General features: G+C 37.1%; 1 protein-coding gene across 1 annotated transcript; it reads left to right on the top strand.

Moving 5' to 3' along the window:
* The first annotated feature begins 751 nt into the window (after positions 1 to 751).
* LOC144665931 (uncharacterized) lies at positions 752 to 20,672 on the top strand. The gene is made up of 5 exons (XM_078527217.1): positions 752 to 834; positions 3,919 to 4,003; positions 13,670 to 13,970; positions 16,800 to 17,083; positions 18,744 to 20,672. The coding sequence occupies exons 3-5, from the start codon at positions 13,690 to 13,692 to the stop codon at positions 18,749 to 18,751; spliced, it is 573 nt and encodes a 190-aa protein (XP_078383343.1). The 5' UTR covers positions 752 to 834; positions 3,919 to 4,003; positions 13,670 to 13,689; the 3' UTR covers positions 18,752 to 20,672.
* The last annotated feature ends 1,000 nt before the right edge of the window (positions 20,673 to 21,672 follow it).

The following is a 21,672-nucleotide window of genomic DNA, read 5'->3' as shown; positions in this document are numbered from 1 at the left end:
TCTGCGCACTGCACTTTGGAAAACGAAACGAAACAAAATAAAGAATAAACCTGAAGAAATGAAGATATCGAGTGCCAAAACAGTCGCATTTCTTTGTGCGATAACCTCAAAGAGGAATGAAACAACCCGGAAGTGCAGAGATTCTAAATTCTGTATTTTGCGAAAAGAGCTCTTCTTAAAACGTAGCGATATTGAACTTTTTTCTTTGCATTTGTTAACACTATTCTTAAATACATCTGTAAGCAATGATGACTTGTGAAAGAGATTGTATCGAGTCAATAGGTCAGTTTTAAATCGTGGACTGGTTTGTAACATGCAAAGAAAATAGACGTGCCTTGTATTTCGCCCAACACGAGGGCGGAAACAGATAACATTACCCTAAAGGAAGTTTGGTCTCAAGGTCAGCTTCAGCTGCACAACTAACATGGCAAACATTATCGAGAATCACAATCTTGAACAAAAGCTCGTTTCCGCGTGTCTTCAAAACATTATTCGTTTAGATGTTCAAAGATATTGTTTTTCATTGGTTGCAGTTTAGAACAAAACTCTGCGAAATCCCTGTGACGTTGCCAAGGCCAAGCTCCTTCCCGGTGGGTTGTTGCTCCAATGTCTGAGCTATGTGTCATTCCAGTGGATATTATTTCATAATATGTATTACATTTGTGAACGAAAGTTGAAACAATGGAGAAATCGGAACCAATAAAAGAGAACAACGAATAAAATCGGAACCAATGAACTGATGACATATGCTTTCATGACAGCAACCACCCAGAAAAGCGAGTGGGCGCTGTTTTAGGGAAGGACTCGCGACTGGAAAATTCGCCGGCTTGTTTGGTAAGTAATTTGCACTATTGTAACTGAATTTCTAAGATGAATCTCGCAAGGTTTGCAAGTATTGTTTACCATAGCGTTTAGAGTGTGTTTCATGTCGATCGAATAAAAAGTTTCGAGGCTATTCGTCGAGTTCCAAACCAAAGTAATCGAGAAATAGCGACCTCCAATCTATCGACCCAGAATGAAAGAAACATACTCAAGTTTCTGCAGCAAAGATCTTAAAGGATATAGCAGCCTCTACGTAATGAGCCCGTTTACGAAATAGTGAGCCTCTTAAAAAGAGTAAAACAGCACTTTTATAAGCGTTCCACGAGCTTTCTCTTCGGAAGATATACCAGCTTTGTATGTGGATAATGAACCCGTTTAAGGGAATAGCGAGGCTTTTAGGAGCGAATGTCAGCAAATTAAATCAAATACCTGGAACTCCGACATAGTTTGAAAAATAGAATTCGCTTTTGTTTTGCAAATGGGTAGCCCTTAGTAAGGATAACAACGCTGTGTTTTTTTTTTCTTAAAATAGTTTTGAAAAATGATATTTTCGATTTACCTCCAGACTCGATTCAGCGAGATTCAACGACTCCCAGCTCGGGTGAAAATATACCATTTTCATTCGATTCGCCTGTCGAAACTATTGAGCACAGTTCTAAACCTCCGAATTATTATATAACTATTCCTTGTCTAAAGTATGTAACTTTTATAAGTATTGGATAAATACAATTTTTAACGATTATAAAAAAAAACAGAGTATTTTTTATCTTACTTTTGTCTCAGTCTCTTCTCCTTTTCGTATCAGCTTTAAGTTTTTTTCTTAGCTATATAGTATCTTAAGACTTTTACTGATCCAGGACTATCCCAGCATTATTCATTCGTTTATCATTGTAATCTTGCCTATAAGTATAATAAAGTTTTTAAAGGCAAAAGTCCGAGCTTGTGGCAGGGGAGCACTCGTTTGGAACAACCGAATAAATAATCCACCGCTCTATTTCTTCATTGAACGTAAAATGAATTTACATGGGTAGCAATTAAGCAAATGGCACATTTTTGAAGTTTTGCTCAAGAATTTTGTAAGGCAAAGACCATTTTTTGTACTATATACTTACTATCTATAGCAACGCTCTTAAATACCACATTTGCTTTAAATTTCCCCACCCGTGCAAAGCTTGTACGCAGTTACGAATGTGGCCTGAATTCATACTGCCAGTAAATCTGTGGCCAAATTTGCTTTTTTTTTAACAAAGCGATTGAACACATTTTTAACAAAGTCAACTGACTGCCTGGCTCCGCTTGGACTCTACCACAATTTGCAATTAATTTTGTAAAGGCAAGAGAGAAAAAAAAAAAAGATTGTTTTTGTTGTTGAACGCTTTTGCTACGATAGCAAAAATGTGTGAAATCTTACCTCTGAACAAGTTTGCTCAGGGTATTAAATGTGTCTGAAGTATTTTCAATGAACAGGTCTGCTATGGGTAGCAAATCAATTTGACCAAGCTAATACTATTGAACAAATTTGCTCATGTTAGGACATGTGGTCTAAGTATCAATTTTGAACAAGTTTACCATGCCTTTGATAAAACTCTTAATATTAAATAACTTTTCACAGCGTGGTGAACTGGTCAAATTCTTTGTACTGAACATGTTCTTATGCTCAATGTGGCAAATGTGTTTAAACTATATATTGATATTGCTCAATATTGAACATTTTTGCAAGGTGAAAAAATTTGTTCATTAAACATCACAAAATACAATAAGAAAATGGTTTCCATTTCTTTGTCATCAAATAACGGGAAACTGAAGTCAAATTCCCCAAAGCAACATACTTGTAAGCGAGCACTCGTGTTTGAAAGTTCTGCTCAAAATTCCACCGCCAAGAAGCCAGCCAAGTGCAGCGCGAAAAACCTACTAGAAACGAGTTTTATTTTCTGTTCGTCCATTAACGATCAAGAAATTTGGCTCCAGGCAATTACTAAAATTAACAAAACATGTCCTCTATCTCTGCCGATCAAAATTCAGAAATTTTCCCCTCTATGTTATAACTAAATATCTAAAACAACACATTCGTCTATGTGACAGGAAGTCAATTACATCGCAATTACAAACAATGGGAATTTATCAATGCGCTTGACCCCCTACGTGCAACTGATAATTTAATAAAAATTTGGAACTTGGTGTTTACAGACCTACACAATACTTAATCCTACAATAACATGATCTTTCCTCTAAAGTTATCTAAACCGGGACAAAACAACTTCCTAGACGGTGAAAGTAAAAATGAACTGCTCACTGCACTTTGCAAAACGAAAAAATGAAGAATAAACCTGTAGAAATGAAGACCTCGAGTACCACAACAGTCGTATTTTTTTGTGTAATAACCTTTTGGTGGATTTCCACTTACGCGTAAAATTTTACGTGCGTGAAAAAAATTAAAGAGAAATAAAGAGGAATAAAACAACCCGGAAGTGCAGAGTAAATTCTGTATTTTGCGAAACTAGCTCTTCCGAAACCGTAGCGATATTGAACTATTTTCTTTGCATTGTAAACACTATTCTTAAATACATCTTAAAGCAATTATGATTTGTGAAGAGAGATTCTGAGTCAATAGGTCAGTTTAAATAGTGGACTGGTTTGTAACATGCAAAGATAATAGACGTGTCTTTTTTCGCCCAGCACGACGCCGGAAACAGATAAGATAACTCTGAAAGGAAGTTTGGTCTCAAGGTCAGCTTCAGCTGCACCACTAACATGGCAAACATTATCAAGAATCCCAAAGAGATTATCCTGAACGAAAGCTCGTTTCCGCGTGTCTTCAAAAAATTATTCCTTTAGATGTTCAAAGATAATGTTTTTCATTGGTTGCAGTTTAGAACAAAACTCTGCGAAATCCCTGTGACGTTGCTAACGCCAAGCTCCTTCCCGGTGGGTTTTTGCTCCACTGTCTGAGCTATGTGTCATTCCAATGGATATTATTTCATAATATGTATTACATTTGTGAACGAAAGATGTAACAATGGAGAAATCGGAACCAATAAAAGAGAATAGCGAATAAAATCGGAACCAATGAACTGATGACATATGTTTTCACGACAGCAAACACCCATAAAAGCGAGTGGGCGCTGTTTCACGGAAGGAAACACGACTGGAAAATTTGCTGGTTGGTTTGGTCCCTTTGGAAGTAATTTACATTTTTGTAACTAAATTTTTAAGATGAATCTCGCAAGGTTTGCAAGTTCTGTTTACCATAGGTTTTAGAGTGTGTTTCATGTCGATCGAATAAAAGGTTTCGAGGCTATTCGTCGAGTTCCAAACCAAACTAATCGAAAAATAGCGACACCAATCTATCGACCCAGAATGAAAGAAACATACTCTAGTTTCTGCAGCAAAGATCTTAAAGGATATAGCAGCCTCTACGTAATGAGCCCGTTTACGAAATAGTGAGCCTCTTAAAAAGAGTAAAACAGCACTTTTATAAGCGTTCCACGAGCTTTCTCTTCGGAAGATATACCAGCTTTGTATGAGGATAATGAACCCGTTTAAGGGAATAGTGAGGCTTTTAGGAGCGAATGTCAGCAAATTAAATCAAATAACTGGCACTCCGACATAGTTTAAAAAATAGAATTCGCTTTCGTTTTGCAAATGGGTAGCCCTTAGTAAGGATAACAACGCTGTTTTTTTTTTCTTAAAATAGTTTTGAAAAATGATATTTTCGATTTACCTCCAGACTCGATTCAGCGAGATTCAGCGACTCCCAGCTCGGGTGAAAATATACCATTTTCATTCGATTAGTTCGATTCGCCTGTCGAAACTATTGAGCACAGTTCTAAACCTTCGAATTATTATATAACTATTCCTTGTCTAAAGTATGTAACTTTTATAAGTATTGGATAAATACAATTTTTAACGATTATAAAAAAAACAGAGTATTTTTTATCTTACTTTTGTCTCAGTCTCTTCTCCTTTCCGTATCAGCTTTAAGTTTTTTTCTTAGCTATATAGTATCTTAACACTTTTACTGATCCAGGACTATCCCAGCATTATTCATTCGTTTATCATTGTAATCTTGCCTATAAATATAATAAAGTTTTTAAAGGCAAAAGTCCGAGCTTGTGGCAGGGGAGCACTCGTTTGGAACAACCGAATAAATAATCCACCGCTCTATTTCTTCATTGAACGTAAAATGAATTTACATGGGTAGCTAATTAAGCAAATGGCACATTTTTGAAGTTTTGCTCAAGAATGTTGTAAGGCAAAGACCATTTTTTGTACTATATACTTACTATCTATAGCAACGCTCTTAAATACCACATTTGCTTTAAATTTCCCCACCCGTGCAAAGCTTGTACGCAGTTACGAATGTGGCCTGAATTCATACTACCAGTAAATCTGTGGCCAAATTTGCTTTTTTTTAACAAAGCGATTGAACACATTTTTAACAAAGTCAACTGACTGCCTGGCTCCACTTGGACTCTACCACAATTTGCAATTAATTTTGTAAAGGCAAGAGAGAAAAAAATAATAAAGATTGTTTTTGTTGTTGAACGCTTTTGCTACGATAGCAAAAATGTGTGAAGTCTTACCTCTAAACAAGTTTGCTCAGGGTATGAAATGTGTCTGAAGTATTTTCAATGAACAGGTCTGCTATGGGTAGCAAATTTGACCAAGCTAATACTATTGAACAAATTTGCTCAGGTTAGGACATGTGGTCTAAGTATCAATTTTGAACAAGGAGGCAAAGATGTGTGTTTTTTGTTGTTTTCCTGTTACGTAGAAAACGGGCATCTTCAAATTTGCTGCCGAACAAACAACCATATGCAACAGAAATCAAGAGTTTTAGTCAGTTAGTTGGCTTTTAAAGCTATGAAAATTATCACTTTGCCATAAAAAGCAGTCATTACTATCATGTGCCCAGATTTGTAAAAGCTAGAGTTTTTTCAATCACTGCTGGTATTTTCCACGCACATATGCGTTGTTAGGACTTAAAGGGTTAAACTATTGATATTGCTCAATATTGAACATTTTTGCAAGGTGAAAAAAAATTGGTTCATTAAACATCGCAAAATACAATAAGAAAATGGTTTCCATTTCTTTGTCATCAAATAACGGGAAACTGAAGTCAAATTCCAAAGCAACATACTTGTAAGCGAGCACTCAGTGTTTGAAAGTTCTGCTCAAAATTTCACTGCCAAGAAGCCAGCCAAGTGCAGCGCGAAAAAAACCAACTAGAAACGAATTTTATTTTCTGTTCGTCCATTAACGATCAAGAAATTTGGCCCAGGCAATTACTAAAATTAAGAAAACATGTCCTCTATCTCTGCCGATCCAAATTCAGAAGTTTTCCCCTCTATGTTATAACTAAATATCTAAAACAACACATTCGTCTATGTGACAGGAAGTCAATTACATCGCAATGACAAACAAAGGGATTTATCAATGCCCTTGACCCCCTACGTGCAACTGATAATTTAATAAAAATTTGGAACTTGGTGTTTACAGACCTACACAATACTTAATCCTACAATAGCGTGATCTTTCCTCTAAAGTTATCTAAACCGGGACAAAACAACTTCCTAGACGGTGAGAGTAAAAATGAACTGCTCACTGCACTTTGCAAAACGAAAAAATGAAGAATAAACCTGTAGAAATGAAGACCTCGAGTACCACAACAGTCGTATTTTTTTTCCTTTTAAAGAGGAATAAAACAACCCGGAAGTGCAGAGTAAATTCTGTATTTTGCGAAACTAGCTCTTCCGAAACCGTAGCGATATTGAACTATTTTCTTTGCATTGTAAACACTATTCTTAAATACATCTTAAAGCAATTATGATTTGTGAAGAGAGATTCTGAGTCAATAGGTCAGTTTAAATGGTGGACTGGTTTGTAACATGCAAAGATAATAGACGTGTCTTGTTTCGCCCAGCACGAGGCCGGAAACAGATAAGATAAGTAAACTCTGAAAGGAAGATTTGTCTCAAGGTCAGCTTCAGCTGCACAACTAACATGGCAAACATTATCAAGAATCCCAAAGAGATTATCCTGAACGAAAGCTCGTTTCCGCGTGTCTTCAAAAAATTATTCGTTTAGATGTTCAAAGATATTGTTTTTCATTGGTTGCAGTTTAGAACAAAACTCTGCGAAATCCCTGTGACGTTGCCAAGGCCAAGCTCCATCCCGGTGGGTTTTTGCTCCACTGTCTGAGCTATGTGTCATTCCAATGGATATTATTTCATAATATGTATTATATTTGTGAACGAAAGATGTAACAATGGAGAAATCGGAACCAATCAAAGAGAACAGCGAACAAAATCGGAACCAATGAACTGATGACATATGTTTTCACGACAGCAAACACCCATAAAAGCGAGTGGGCGCTGTTTTACGGAAGGAATCACGGCTGGAAATTTCGCTTGTTGGTTTGGTGACCCTTTGGTAAGTAATTTACATTTTTGTAACTGAATTTTTAAGATGAATCTCGCAAGGTCTGCAAGTTCTGTTTACTATAGGTTTTAGAGTGTGTTTCATGTCGATCGAATAAAAGGTTTCGAGGCTATTCGTCGAGTTCCAAACCAAAGCAATCGAGAAATAGCGACACCAATCTATCGACCCAGAATGAAAGAAACATACTCAAGTTTCTGCAGCAAAGATCTTAAAGGATATAGCAGCCTCTACGTAATGAGCCCGTTTATGAAATAGTGAGCCTCTTAAAAAGAGTAAAACAGCACTTTTATAAGCGTTCCACGAGCTTTCTCTTCGGAAGATATACCAGCTTTGTATGAGGATAATGAACCCGTTTAAGGGAATAGTGAGGCTTTTAGGAGCGAATGTCAGCAAATTAAATCAAATACCTGGCACTCGGACATAGTTTAAAAAATAGAATTCGCTTTCGTTTTGCAAATGGGTAGCCCTTAGTAAGGATAACAACGCTGTGTTTTTTTTCTTAAAAAAGTTTTGAAAAATGATATTTTCGACTTACCTCCAGACTCGATTCAGCGAGATTCAGCGACTCCCAGCTCGGGTGAAAATATACCATTTTCATTCGATTCGCCTGTCGAAACTATTGAGCACAGAAACCTCTGAATTATTATATAACTATTCCTTGTCTAAAGTATGTAACTTTTATAAGTATTGGATAAATACAATTTTTAACGATTAAAAAAACAGAGTATTTTTTATCTTACTTTTGTCTCAGTCTCCTCTCCTTGCCGTATCAGCTTTAAGTTTTTTTCTTAGCTATATAGTATCTTAACACTTTTACTGATCCAGGACTATCCCAGCACTATTCATTCGTTTATCATTGTAATCTTGCCTATAAATATAAAAAAGTTTTTGAAGGCAAAAGTCCGAGCTTGTGGCAGGGGAGCACTCGTTTGGAACAACCGAATAAATGATCCACCGCTCTATTTTTTGATTGAACGTAAAATGAATTTACATGGGTAGCAATTAAGCAAATGGCACATATTTGAAGTTTTGCTCAAGAATGTTGTAAGGCAAAGACCATTTTTTGTGCTATATACTTACTATCTTTAGCAACGCTCTTAAATACCACATTTGCTTTAAATTTCCTCACCCTTGCAAAGCTTGTACGCAGTTACGAATGTGGCCTGAATTCATACTGCCAGTAAATCTGTGGGCAAATTTGCTTTTTTTTAAGAAAGCGATTGAACACATTTTTAACAAAGTCAACTGACTGCCTGGCTCCGCTTGGCCTCTACCCCAATTTGCAATTAATTTTGTAAAGGCAAGATAGAAAAAAAGAATAAAGATTGTTTTTGTTGTTGAACGCTTTTGCTACGATAGCAAAAATGTGTGAAATCTTACCTCTGAACAAGTTTGCTCAGGGTATGAAATGTGTCAGAAGTATTTTCAATGAACAGGTCTGCTATGGGTAGCAAATTTGACCAAGCTAATACTATTGAACAAATTTGCTCAGGTTAGGACAAGTGGTCTAAGTATCAATTTTGAACAAGTTTACCATGCCTTTGAAAAAACTCTTAATATTAAATAACTTTTCACAGCGTGGTAAACTGGTCAAATTCTTTGTGCTGAACATGTTTATGCTCAATGTGGCAAATGTGTTTAAACTATACATTGATATCGCTCAATATTGAACATTTTTGCAAGGTGAAAAAATTTGTTCATTAAACATCACAAAATACAATAAGAAAATGGTTTCCATTTCTTTGTCATCAAATAACGGGAAACTGAAGTCGAATTCCAAAGCAACATACTTGTAAGCGAGCACTGTGTTTGAATGTTCTGCTCAAAATGCCACCGCCAAGAAGCCAGCCAAGTGCAGCGCAAAAACCAATAAGAAACGATTTTTTTATTCTGTTCGTCAAATAACGATCAAGAAATTTGGCCCAGGCAATTACTAAAATTAAGAAAACATGTCCTCTATCTCTGCCGATCAAAATTCAGAAATTTTCCCATCTATGTTATAAATATCGAAAACAACACATTCGTCCATGTGACAGGAAGTCATTTCCATCACAATTACAAACAATGGGAATTTATCAATGCGCTTGGCCCCCTACGTGCAACTGATAAGTAAATAAAAATTAATCACCGACCTACACAATACTTTTAAAATCCTACAATAACGTGATCTTACCTCCAAAGCTATCAAAACCGGAACAAAACAACTTCCTTGGCGCGGGTGAGAGTAAACATGAACTGTTCACTCCACTTTGCAAAACGAAAAAATGAAGAATAAACCTATAGAAATGAAGATATCGAGTGCCACAACAGTCGTATTTTATAAAGAGAAAAAAACAACAACCCGGAAGTGCAGAGTAAATTCTGTATTTTGTGAAAAGAGCTCTTCCTAAACCGTAGTGATATTGAACTTTTTTTTTCTTTGCATTTGTAAACACTATTCTTAAATAAATCTGAAGCAAAGATGATTTGTGAAAGAGATTGTGAGTCAATAGGTCAGTTTTAAATCGTAGACTGGTCAGTAACATGCAGAGATAATAGACGTGTCTTGTTTCGCCTAGCATGAGTCCGGAAATAGATAAGATAACTCTGAAAGAGAGTTTGGTGTCAAGGTGAGCTTCAGCTGCACAACTAACATGACTAACATGATAAACATAATCAAGAACCCCAACAAGACGATCGTTAAGGAAAGTAACGAGGTGTTAACAGCGAAAAGAAATGCAATATTGTAAAAAACGAAGACCTTTGCCCTCTCGACGGTGCATATCTCACAGGTAACGTCATCTACGAAGCTTCAGTCAGAAAAACATCTGGTAACACAAAGACTTACATTGGAATGACAGATCGTGAATTTAAAACAAGTTTGCTCTCTTTTAGGAACCAAAAGCATCCACATGACTCAGTAAATGAAGTAAAAACCCCGCGCGTAATGTAACCACGTCGATATTTTGTCGTGGACCAATTGCATTTGAAAAGCAAATGTTCCGAACCTTATATCGTCGATCGTCGTAGAAAATCATGTGCTTTCAAGGATTGCGGATTTCGAGGAGATTTCGAGATTATTTCGGTGAGGAAGCCAGTTGTTTTCTAATTTTATTATGAATTTCTTAAAAGCGGTACTTTTGTATATGCCACAGCTTTTGAAGAATGTGTCAGTCTGGTAGAATGAAAGGCTTTCAAAGGTGCTTTCAATCAGCAGTTCGTCGTACTTGCCGCGAGCAAAAAAAAACTTCGCAGCGCTGTTGAGAATCACCGATCCACCGCTTCGGAAAATATAAATTGAGCACCATAAGGCCCATCTGGGGAATATAAAGCCCTTGAAGGGAATGATTCAGATGATTGGTCCCCACGTGGGAATTATTAAGCCCCATTTGGGCGGGATTTCAAAGCCTGTTAAGACATTGGAAAAGCTCCATTCAACACAAGCTTATTGGTGAGCTATTTGCTTAGAAACTTTGCCGCCCCTGTAGTGTCAACACCTTTCATTGACCAGACGTCTGCGAAAGCTGTGGCGTGTTTATATGGGCAAAGCTGCACTAGAACTAGTTCACTGCGTGAAAACTGTGTTTACAGTAATATTCTGTACAATAAAATACCAATGTTTTAATTGTTTGTTTATATTTGAAATTTATTATGAAATTATGCAAAATATAACAACAAAATTCCCCTGGCTTAATTAACATTTTTGGTGCCCAAGGCAAATGCACATAATAAAAGCATTATTTCTGTCAAATAATATGATGAGTTTGTTCATTATTTTGTGAAGGCCAATTTATCTGCAACATTTGTTGCCGATAACTCCTTTTATAATATGAACTAACCCCGTCCGTTGGCAACAACTGTTGCATTGCAAATTTGTTTATTAAAATTAGGCAATCTTTCTTCAGGCCTAAATCTAGCCAATAAATTGGTATGTGTGACAGAATGGTAATCCAGTTTTAATTTCACATTTTGAGCAATCTATGACAAAAACCTGACAAGATCAGCCAACTTTTGTTATTGTAAGTTTTTTTTCAAGCGCTTTTAATTATTATGCACCACAGGCTGAGGGGAATCCGCAACCACTCCTACACGTCTGTCTTGACAATGTTATTACTGTAACTGACTCTTCATAATTTTGTCAGTCCCACATCTATTGATCTATTACAAATTTCTCAATAATAGCTTCAAGGACACTCCCTTAACTTAAATAAGCTATTCTGAAATAGGGTATTAAATTTATTTACCTCTTTGTGAACATTAGTCGTAAGAATTGGAAATAGTTTTTGTGTCTAGTGTGAAGTACAGACACAATGCTATTACGCTAATAATTTGGGTAAGTGCTTCATATACGGCAAACTATGACGTCCTACTCAACAAGTTCCACTGAGGTTTCTCATACGTGACAATGTACGATTTCTTATGGGATGAAAAAAAAAAATTGATTAGTAGATGTACGCTTTCATGGTAACCACACATTATCACGTCAGCCTCCGGTTCACGTTTTGAGCAAAAATTTTATACTTGAAAAATAAAAAATATACGAGTAAGGATTTTGGGTGAATGTAAACCAATTCAAACGAAATTTCACCAGTGAGTGGAGGCATTCTCCCAGTTTACAAAATTCTTTGTCAAAATATTTTGAGTTTTATGAAGAGCGGAAAGAATATACGCCATATCATGTTGCTTGTCGGCCATTTTGCCAAGTAGGAAAAACGTTAAGGACAACCATTTTTTTTGCAATTTTTTCTAAAAGTACTCTTTTCCCTGAAACCAAATTAGCAACAGAGTCATAATTTCAATTTTAGGGAAAGTTTTATGGCCATGGGTGTTCAAGACATATGCGAGAAATTGTAAAAAAGGTGAAGAACACATGTCGTATACTGTACTTTAGCCTATTTTATGTTAGATTGCATACTTTTTCATTATTTAGCAGCTACCCTCTTTACTTATAGGGACTGTGTCACAGATTTTAACAAAATTTAGATATGGAAAATGACAATCAAATTCGGGGAAATATGAAAAAATAACCTCTTGAAACAGTGAAGGAACATTTCAATAACAAAGCAAATACTGGCGCCGTCCTACATCTGCAATCTAGTTCGATTAAAGGAGCAATGTAAATACCATTCCTTTTTTTTTTTTTTTTTTTTTTTTTTTTTTTTTTTTTTTTTTTTTTTTTTTTTTTTTTTTTTTTCTTTCCCCCCCCCACCCCCCCCCCCGGCGCCCTTCTCTACCCTCCCGCGACAACCAAACGCTGGACGTTTACCATTTGTTAACCTTCGTTCATATGATAAACTACTATTGTAGTTGCCCAAGGAAAAAGCAAAGATGACTTTAGGAGACAGATCATTTCAAACATCGGCCCCTGCATTCTGGAACAGTCTGCCCGCAAAAGTTAGAGACCGGATAATTCAATTTTGTTTAATTTTTGTGGACGTTTGCTCTTAACTGCTGTGCGCTTTTTATTGATCTTACACCTGTTTAAACTGTGATAATTACACAGTTGCCCAGGGAAAAAGCAAAGACAACTTTAGGAGACAGATATCCTTTAAAACATCTGCCCCTGCATTGTGAAGCAGTATGCCTGCAAGTGTTAGAGACCGGATAATTAATTATTAGTTGGCAATATTGAAAAGTTTTAGCATAATAGTTTTGACAGGCGAAACTACGGACAATCGGCGATTTTTACCCCCGGGGGGGGGGGGGGTACTCCCATAAATTTCGGATAGGGGTGTGCCGCCAAGGTTCTTAAATCCTGACCCTATTTAAGGATAAAGAAAGCGAAAATTGATACCCTTTTTAAGGCCAAAACCGAAAAATGACACCCTATTCAAGGGAAGGAGAAGCGTTCCGTGACGACCCCAATAACGGCTAACCACGCACGGCAAGACAAAAATCTTTATAAAATCGCTTTTCGTTTAGCTGGGCGTTTTTTTAACTAATAGAATTTAGGTACCCTATCTAAACATCACACCAGGAACACATTGCCAAAAGGAGCAAAAGTGATATTAAGGACCGAGAACCTCAAAAACCATACCCTATCGGGCGGCACATACCTTAAGGTCGTCCCCTTGAAATGTATCGTCGCATCTTTTGCGACAGGAAAACTTCTGAGGGCAAATTAGGCCACATATGGGAGTACCCCCCCCCCCCCCCGGGTTTTTACCCCAGCTGGGACTCGATGAACCTCGCTGAATCGTGTCTGGTGGTCGAATCTGAGATATCATTTTTGTCGGAGATTCAAAACAATTTGTAGAACAAAATTCTACGTAGCGGTATCCTTCTTCCTAAGGAATAACCATAAACGAAAATCAAATTTGATCATTTTTAAGCCTTACCGCGGAAATTAGATGACGTTCCCTTTATTCTGCGAAAACATAATGAAGTGTTGATTTACAAACAGCTTGTATTCATTTGGCCTAAACAGGTAGACCAGCAGCAGTAAAGATGAAACTATTGGTGTCCCTATTACTTTTTTTCCTCGCTGTGGATTCGTGTTGGAGTCATTATGATTGTCACCGTGCAAACTGGTGGGACAGTTTTCAAAGACAGGGGTGGTCAAGATGTCCGTACAATAAATACATAGTAGGGTTCTATCGCAGTGCCAACAGCGGCGGCAAAGATTACATTTCTCGACTAGAGGAGGCCGAGTGCTGCAAAGCTCCACGACCCAATCACAACAGCGACTCAACTTGCCGAAAACTTTATTTTTGGTCAACGTTTGATAGGTAAGCAACAATCGATCTCCGTTGATATTGTATTAAAATGATCACGATCGGCTGTGGTTCAGCACCCTTGGAAAATGCGATCTCCCCAGTATATTTTTTTCATTCGAAGGCGAGCTAGGCTTTCATTTAAATACATTAATACAAGGTTTCCATGGGGAAGGTAGGTTTTTAACGTGCAACCGATTTTTCCCTGCAAAAAATTACCAAGGTAAATTGATCCGGTGGGGGTGACTAAGAACCCAAGTTACACCATGTGGGGTCGTCCAGTCTCCCCATGTAAGCTTACCAATAAAACCTACAGTTGAGCCTTTTACTTTCGGAAACTTCTATATAATAGTCAAAGGGCCTTTCTATTACGGACAGTACACCTGGTCTGAAAGACACAAAATCTCATAGAAACTCTATCACTGTAATTGCCCCCGCAGGGTTTTGGCCTAGAGGGACAAAACCCGAGAAGGCATCGTTGTAATCCGCGCGTATATACAGTATATATATAATATATTATATACAGGAAAAATTTCGATTTGACCAAAATGGGCGCGCAAATAGTATCGGGGGTTGTGCAGAACAGAATGCCGACAAGGGGTATTGGGAGGTGTGATATGCCTGTAAGGTGATTGGTCAATATGACGCAAGATGAACGAATCAGCGAAACCCATCAGCGAAAACACGTGCGCACTCGATAACAACGCTTCAACGATTTCTTGCTTGGAGTAAAGATATTTTGAGGTTTTATTCGAGGCCTATTCATTTCACAATGTCAAAAAGCCAAAAGCAATGCAATTATTGAAAAGAGTTCGCGATAATTAACTCGCAGAGAAGTTAGAAAATCCACATTTTTTCTTATGAGTGGTGCTGTCATTTCACAAAGCCCCGAAGACGAAATTTGTATCTTCAAATTTGACCGCGATTTACGATAAGCAAGCCTTAGTCCAATACCGCGATTTACCAAGCGCAAACTACTTGAACGGAGAAAAGTCTTGATCAGTCTACCTCCGGACGAGATTTACAAGATGATATGCGGCATCACGAAAGGATATTCGAAAGAGATCTCGAGATAATTATTTAAGACTCGCGGCACGCCAAACCGGACACGAGAAGCGAACGACTTTTAGAAAGTCCAGCGTTTGCATTGACAAAGGTAAGAAATTCTTTTGGTATCCTTTCCTTTTTAAAAGTTGATCGTTCTCATAAAGACGAAGACGAAATTTGTCTAGGAACGCGCACGAACACATCTTCAAACTTGACCGCGATTTACGATAAGAAAGGCTTTGTCCAATACCACGATTTAACAAGCGTAAACTACTTGAACAAAAAAGTCTTGATCAGTCTACCTTCGGACGAGATTTACAAGATGATATGCGACGTCAAGAAAAGAAATTCAAAAGAGATCTCGAGATGCATTGTGATTATTTAAAACTCGCGGCATGCGTTTGCATTGACAGAGGTTAGAAATTCTTTCGGCATCCTTTCCTTTTTAAAGGTTGATCATTCTCATGTCATTCTTCATGCTTGGGCTCTCAGTCCAAATATATAGAAAACAATTAGGCCGGCTCAAGTGGTAATTTTAAAACGTTTTGCTGTTTCTAAAGTTTATCCTCGCTGAGATCTAGACTTGCCACAGTGAAGCGAGTTCGAGCCCGCAAAGCGGCCCAGTGAGCGACGAAGTCGCGAAAACGATTGACGCAAGTTGCGATAGGTCGACCTTCGTCCCGGCGTGTCATATTAATAAATAATAATAATATAATAAAAGATTTATATAGCGCCATATCCATGGCTCATGGCGCTTTACAGTAAAAATATTATTAAAAAGTGAAATTTACTTAAAAAATTTACATCAGCGATAAAAGGAAATACTAGCAAATAAAATAGATGAGCTGTAAAAATGGAAATAAAAACTAAGAATCATGAAAATCTTTAAATGAAAAACTAACTCATTAACTAACTTAACTAATTAACTAAGTGACTGACTAACTGTCTAACTGAACTAAAGCCTAGCTTGCGTCTAGCTGAGATCACTTACCACAGCAAAACATGACAAAATGATGTCAAGATGCTGCTGTCGCGTTCTTGTAATTAAATTTACCGTATCATAAATCAATCCGAATTTTTGCTTAATTTGGTGTTGTTTTGTTTATTCACTTTTATGAAGAAAAGTCCAGAAACCATTAGAAAACACAAGCCAACAGGGAGCGTTTTCTTCATAAACATCCCAAACAGAAAATTAATTTCCAATCAAATGTAGAAAAAGAAGAACAGAAAAGAAAAACTGATTAACACCGGGGGCAACCTAGTGTCAACTATTTCTAGTATAAAACGAAGAGCGCACATGCAGTGCTTGATCAACCAATAAACGTCATTTTGTCGGGCGCGCTGATTGCGTCTGGATGGTCGGTGAAGATGGCTTCTATTTGTCGTCTTGGTCTTTTTGGTTGTATTGAACTTGAGTAGACCACTTGGGTTTATCACCGATTTCATAAATGTCGGACGCGCGGAAAAGAACTGGTACTGAAGCATGAAAACGAAGCGTTTTACAGAACAAACAACTTTCTTGTTACAAGGGGAAAGTCAAAATTATGTGAGTTCTGAAGCTCCCTTCCATTGAATGGGGAATTAGATCGTTTTCTAGGTTGATCTTGAGATTACCGAGTTCAAAATAAATTTGTGACCTGATATTCATTGTTTTGTTTCGGGTAGTAAGCTAAAAGCTGTCAAACTGTATGCGACCGTGCTGTTCACGTAACACGATATCCAGAGAGTTCAAAGGACTACCGAATTATATTGATCTTATATTTATCCCGTGATTAATTTCATTCGTTTCCTTTGAAGAAACTGGAGTGAAGTCAAGTGTCCAGAAGGATACTTTTTTCAAGAGTTGTATCGCAGCAATGGTAACAAATGGGGGTATCTCTCGAACATAGAAGAAGCAGAGTGCTGCAAACCATGTGACCTACCGAGCGAAGCCTCTTGTGAATGGAAAAGTATATGGACATCGTTTGATAGCCAAGGTCTCAGTGAGTGTGATTATGGATATTACATGGCAGGATTTTACAGGGGAGGTTGTAACGAGCTCTACTGCTTGGAGAAGCTTTGGTGCTGTAAAATGTATGGAAGTAAGTTCTAATTTCAATCGTTTATATCTACTCATCCTCAGCATGTGTGGCTCAAATTGATTCTTGCCTAACCAGAATTTAAAGCAATAATGAATCTGAAATGACAGTCTCCGAGACTTGAGCAAAATACAGTAATTAATAATAATGATGATAATAATAATAATAAAACTTTTTTTAAACTCGAATTTAGAGTAGCTTGACAAGCTAATATTTAACAAAAAATAAAAATTACTATTTACATATTTAAAATTGACTTATATTAACTAATAATAAAAATTGTCATTTACATGCTTCAGGAATTGGCTTTGCAGATGTGCCTTTTAAAGTCAGATAAGTTATATAGCCTTATAAAATTAGGTAGAGAATTCCATTCTTTTGTTGCCAGATAAGTAAAGTAGTGGAGACCAAAAGTTGTAGTTCTAGGTTTGGGCATTTCCAGTATATAGTTTCCACGCAGGTTGTATGAAGTAGAACGGAACGAGAACATGTTTCTCATATAGGCTGGATAGTCATTGAAAAATAGACTTTTGTACAAGATAGTATGGAATTTACTGATGCGTTGATCATGAAGTTGGAGACAGTTGATCCTGTCTAGCAGCACATTATAAGGCGATTCAAAATCACTTAAAATGAATCTCAGAATCCTTAATCCCAAATTTTTAAGCGTTTAAGGCATAACTTAAAATAATGTTTACCTATATCTATTTACTAGTGACTTATGTGGATGTGCTAACAACCAATCTCGTTTTCTCGTTTACATAAACAACTATACATATTGTACTCAGTTCTTTTCTAAAGAAAATTCACACATACCATTCATTCAACATCCGTGGTTTCAGTAGAGGAAAAAATTCACTGTCAGAAACCTTTGTGTCGTATTTGGATAAAGGACATGCATTCACGAAGTCTTTGAATTTATGAGTGTTTAGAGTATAGCCGCTATATGTGCAATGGAATTTGAGCGGGCCTAATTTTTTTTAATACTTTATTTATTATTATTTTTTTCTTTATTTTTTTTGTTAAACACGGTTTCAGTTCGCCCTATCCTTCACGCAAGCCGCTTAATTACAGAACGGGTAATACACATTTATCTGTTTTTTCGACTTAACCATCGCGCAAAACGCTTTCAGAAAGAGTAATGCACGGTTGTACTTTCCAATCTTGGACATATCCTTCAAGCAATTGTTATGTAAATTCATGAACTGCGTTACTGCGGTAGACGGTATATCTATCTCTTTCATTTTGCATATTTAGAAAATTTATGTTTGCATATTTATGTTTCGAGGGCGAAGTGGTACCGTCCACTCGAGACCACAGTCCTTACGCTTTGTGGTAGACAGTCAAATTAACGAGGTATCATGAGCAACCGCTATCGCGGCACGCAGTCACAGTTTGAATTTGTAATGAGCGGGCTTTGTTTTGTTTGTTATACACGCTTTTAGAACGAGAAATATTAACAGATCTATTCAACTTATTCGTCGCGCAACATGCTTTCAGAGCGAGTAATACACATCTACTTTTCAATCTTCAACATACTGAACATATCGGCTACGAACAATTGCTATGTAAATTCGAAGTGTGTGACTGCGGTAGACGGTATATTTATATATCTCTTTTGTCTTGTCACGCTTATTAACCCAAATATTTCTTTATTCAACAGATTATTGAAGCAACTGACCGCCGAACGGCACTGAGACGAAGAAGTTCTGAGTATGATAAGCAATGAACAACGCATCTTTTAGAGCAGTTTTCAATTGAGTGTCGTAAAACCAAAACCAAAGTAATCACTCGGGCCAATCACAAACGACACAGACAATCTAGTGAACCAATCAAAACTTGAAGCAAATACATGTAGCCTACACGAAGCGCGGGAAAACGTGCGCGAGCGAGTCACGATTGGTTTTGGTTTTACTTCTGATTGGCTAAGAAAGTGGCGCGAGAGTTTTAAACCAATCACTAAGCGTAGCAATGCAAAACCAATGCAAATGCGAATTACTTTCGACACTCAAGTGAAAACTGCTCTATTTCTCTACCTTTGTATCGGTTTCGTTCTTGTCTTAGTTAATAAATATTAGCAGCGTTGGTGATGAAATTGCTTCACATAAAGGCATTCACGGTTATATTGGTGTACCAGTACACTTGGACAAATTCAAAAGTCTCTACGAATTCGGAGAAATACTATTTTACAAGCAAGGGGAATACAATAAAAGCTGATAAACTCTGGACGTTTGGAAATCTAATTAAGATCTAATAAGACCGCGCGCGTTCGATGACCTAATCTAAATGAGCTTTGTCTGTTATTTTCGACAAGAATTTATACTAAATGCATGCTGCGAAGAGGAAATTCAAATCAAGACTTTTTTATCTTTAATTCAGTGTACAATTTGAATCGCATTTAACTGAGAGCCGTATAAACAAGCTTTATTGAAATGGCCGCCATATTAAAATGAAAACTGTTGCCATGATAATATGTCACATGAGCTCAAACTTGGGGATTTTAATATTGGCTAATGGTTTGTTTTGGACGTGGTTATCAAATCTGATAACTGTGCCGGGCTGAAGGAGGAAGCAAGACAAAAATGTTTTTTTTTTTGGAGGAAAGTGACATACAATCAGAGCGATAACTTTCTTAAAGTTCTACACAGGAAGCTCCGTTATTAGATGGTTCGCTATTCGCTATTCGGGTTTTCCAGACACCCCAAGAGCAGAAAAAATCGAGACATTTGTAACAGTTGTAGGAAAATGAAATACATCCATTAAAGATGAATTCCAGTCCGTACTGCGCAATCTCGGCTGCAATGTTTATGTGAGCCCACACGAAGGGAATGTTTACAAGCAAAACTAAAAATTCCGCGACAAACTTACCTTTTTCTTCATTATTAACGCCAGATATCCTTGCAGAACAAATAATAACGAGTAGAAGAACCTTGACGCTATTTCAAACCGACGTTTTAGCTCATCGGAACTTCTTGAACGAAACGAACTGTAATGGCGGACTAAAAAACGTCATGTATGCTGTCACCGAAGTGTAACGTTTCAACGAATTCAAAACAAAAACATAAACAAACCCCGAGTCTGCGCAGTACGGACTGGAAATCATCTTTAAGTAATCAATAACAGGCCAATGAAAGAATGTATACATACAGGTCTAAAGAAAATTATTCTCGATTGGTTTAAAAATTAAGCGTTATTGTTAAATGCTCGTGCTCTTGAAGTTTTTGTTTTCGTGTTTCGAATGTTTTTGAATTATTGAATCAATGTTTGTTAAACTATTGGGTAATCTAGTTTGCAACGCAAATATATGTATTTTAATTGTTTCAGTTTTGGAAGTAAAAATGAATTAAATAAGGAGGTAGCTACAATTGTAATATGATTTGGGGAGGAAGCAAGCTAATAACAATGTTAAATGGCAATCGTTAATAAATAATTATAGTGTTGTACATCGCTTAATAAATTATTATAATAAATTGTAACAATGCTTAAAATTTAGGTTGCAATTGAAGTTTTTTTTTTTCCATGAACCACACCAAGACTAAAAGTTATAATTAAGTTTGTCTAGCAAGGAATAATAAAATTTATATAAACTTGAGTCTGTTTACAAGTGTGATTTGTCACACATTTTCATATGTGATCGCAGATGATCGCAGTGAATCGCAGACGATCGCAAAATCGCAGAAATGACTAAGTCGGGCGATTGCAACGATCGCAGAGAGAACTGTTTTCATAGGATCCGATCACAGAATCGACGATCTTTTGTTGCCCGTATATCGTTGGCTCAGCGGTATTGCTCAAAGTGCATAAGCTTACGCACGTATGAAACAACATGGCGGATGCGGACGAGGAGCTTTTGCTGCAGGGCAATAATTTCTTGCTGTTAGCGCTACGAAAAAGGCAAGTGGAAGCCGAAAAGCGAAGAAAACATCGGTTTTCGGCTCAAAGCTTTACTGTCCTGCGAAATCGCGAGGGAATATCGCTTGATAATTAGCCGATGATGCCGTGGTTAAAATCAGACAATATTCCGCAAGATTAAACAGGATAATTTTTGTATTATTCAACAAATAATTAATACTTTACAGCTAAAATACTGTGGTTATGCAGCGCTTTGCAAGACTTCGAACGAATCGTTGGCAACCTATATATACACTTGACTGAAGAATCGTTGACCCAAAAAAACCATAAACGAAGAACGATGCGACCCGAATGCTTGTATTACTAAGCCTACCAAGGCTGTCTACTCAGGATTCCATTGGGCCATATCCTTCATGGTTAATGCTTTTAACGTGGTCAACGTTTCTTCAATTAAATGTATATCGCAAGTTATAACCGACCCATTAATTTTTGCGCGCGCTCATTGGACAAAACTCATCACGTGGTACAAAATCGGACGACGAGTCTCAGCGAATATACCCCGTCCGATTTGATATCCGTCACCCGATTTTGTAGGCAAGCACAAAACAAACAAATGAAGTCACCTTATTCAATTCTAACTTTTAATTAAATCACAGAGTTAAAAAATCACGTAAACCAATCAACTTACATTTGTTACGCCGGGTTTATTTCGTAGGTTTTTCCTATACATTTACTGGCGA

Source organism: Oculina patagonica, chromosome 9 (assembly GCF_052425735.1).
Source record: "Oculina patagonica isolate OP01 chromosome 9, crgOcupat, whole genome shotgun sequence".
Lineage (NCBI taxonomy): Eukaryota > Metazoa > Cnidaria > Anthozoa > Scleractinia > Oculinidae > Oculina > Oculina patagonica.
Note: the sequence above shows the minus strand (reverse complement) of the source record. Positions and strands in the feature narration are given on the sequence as shown.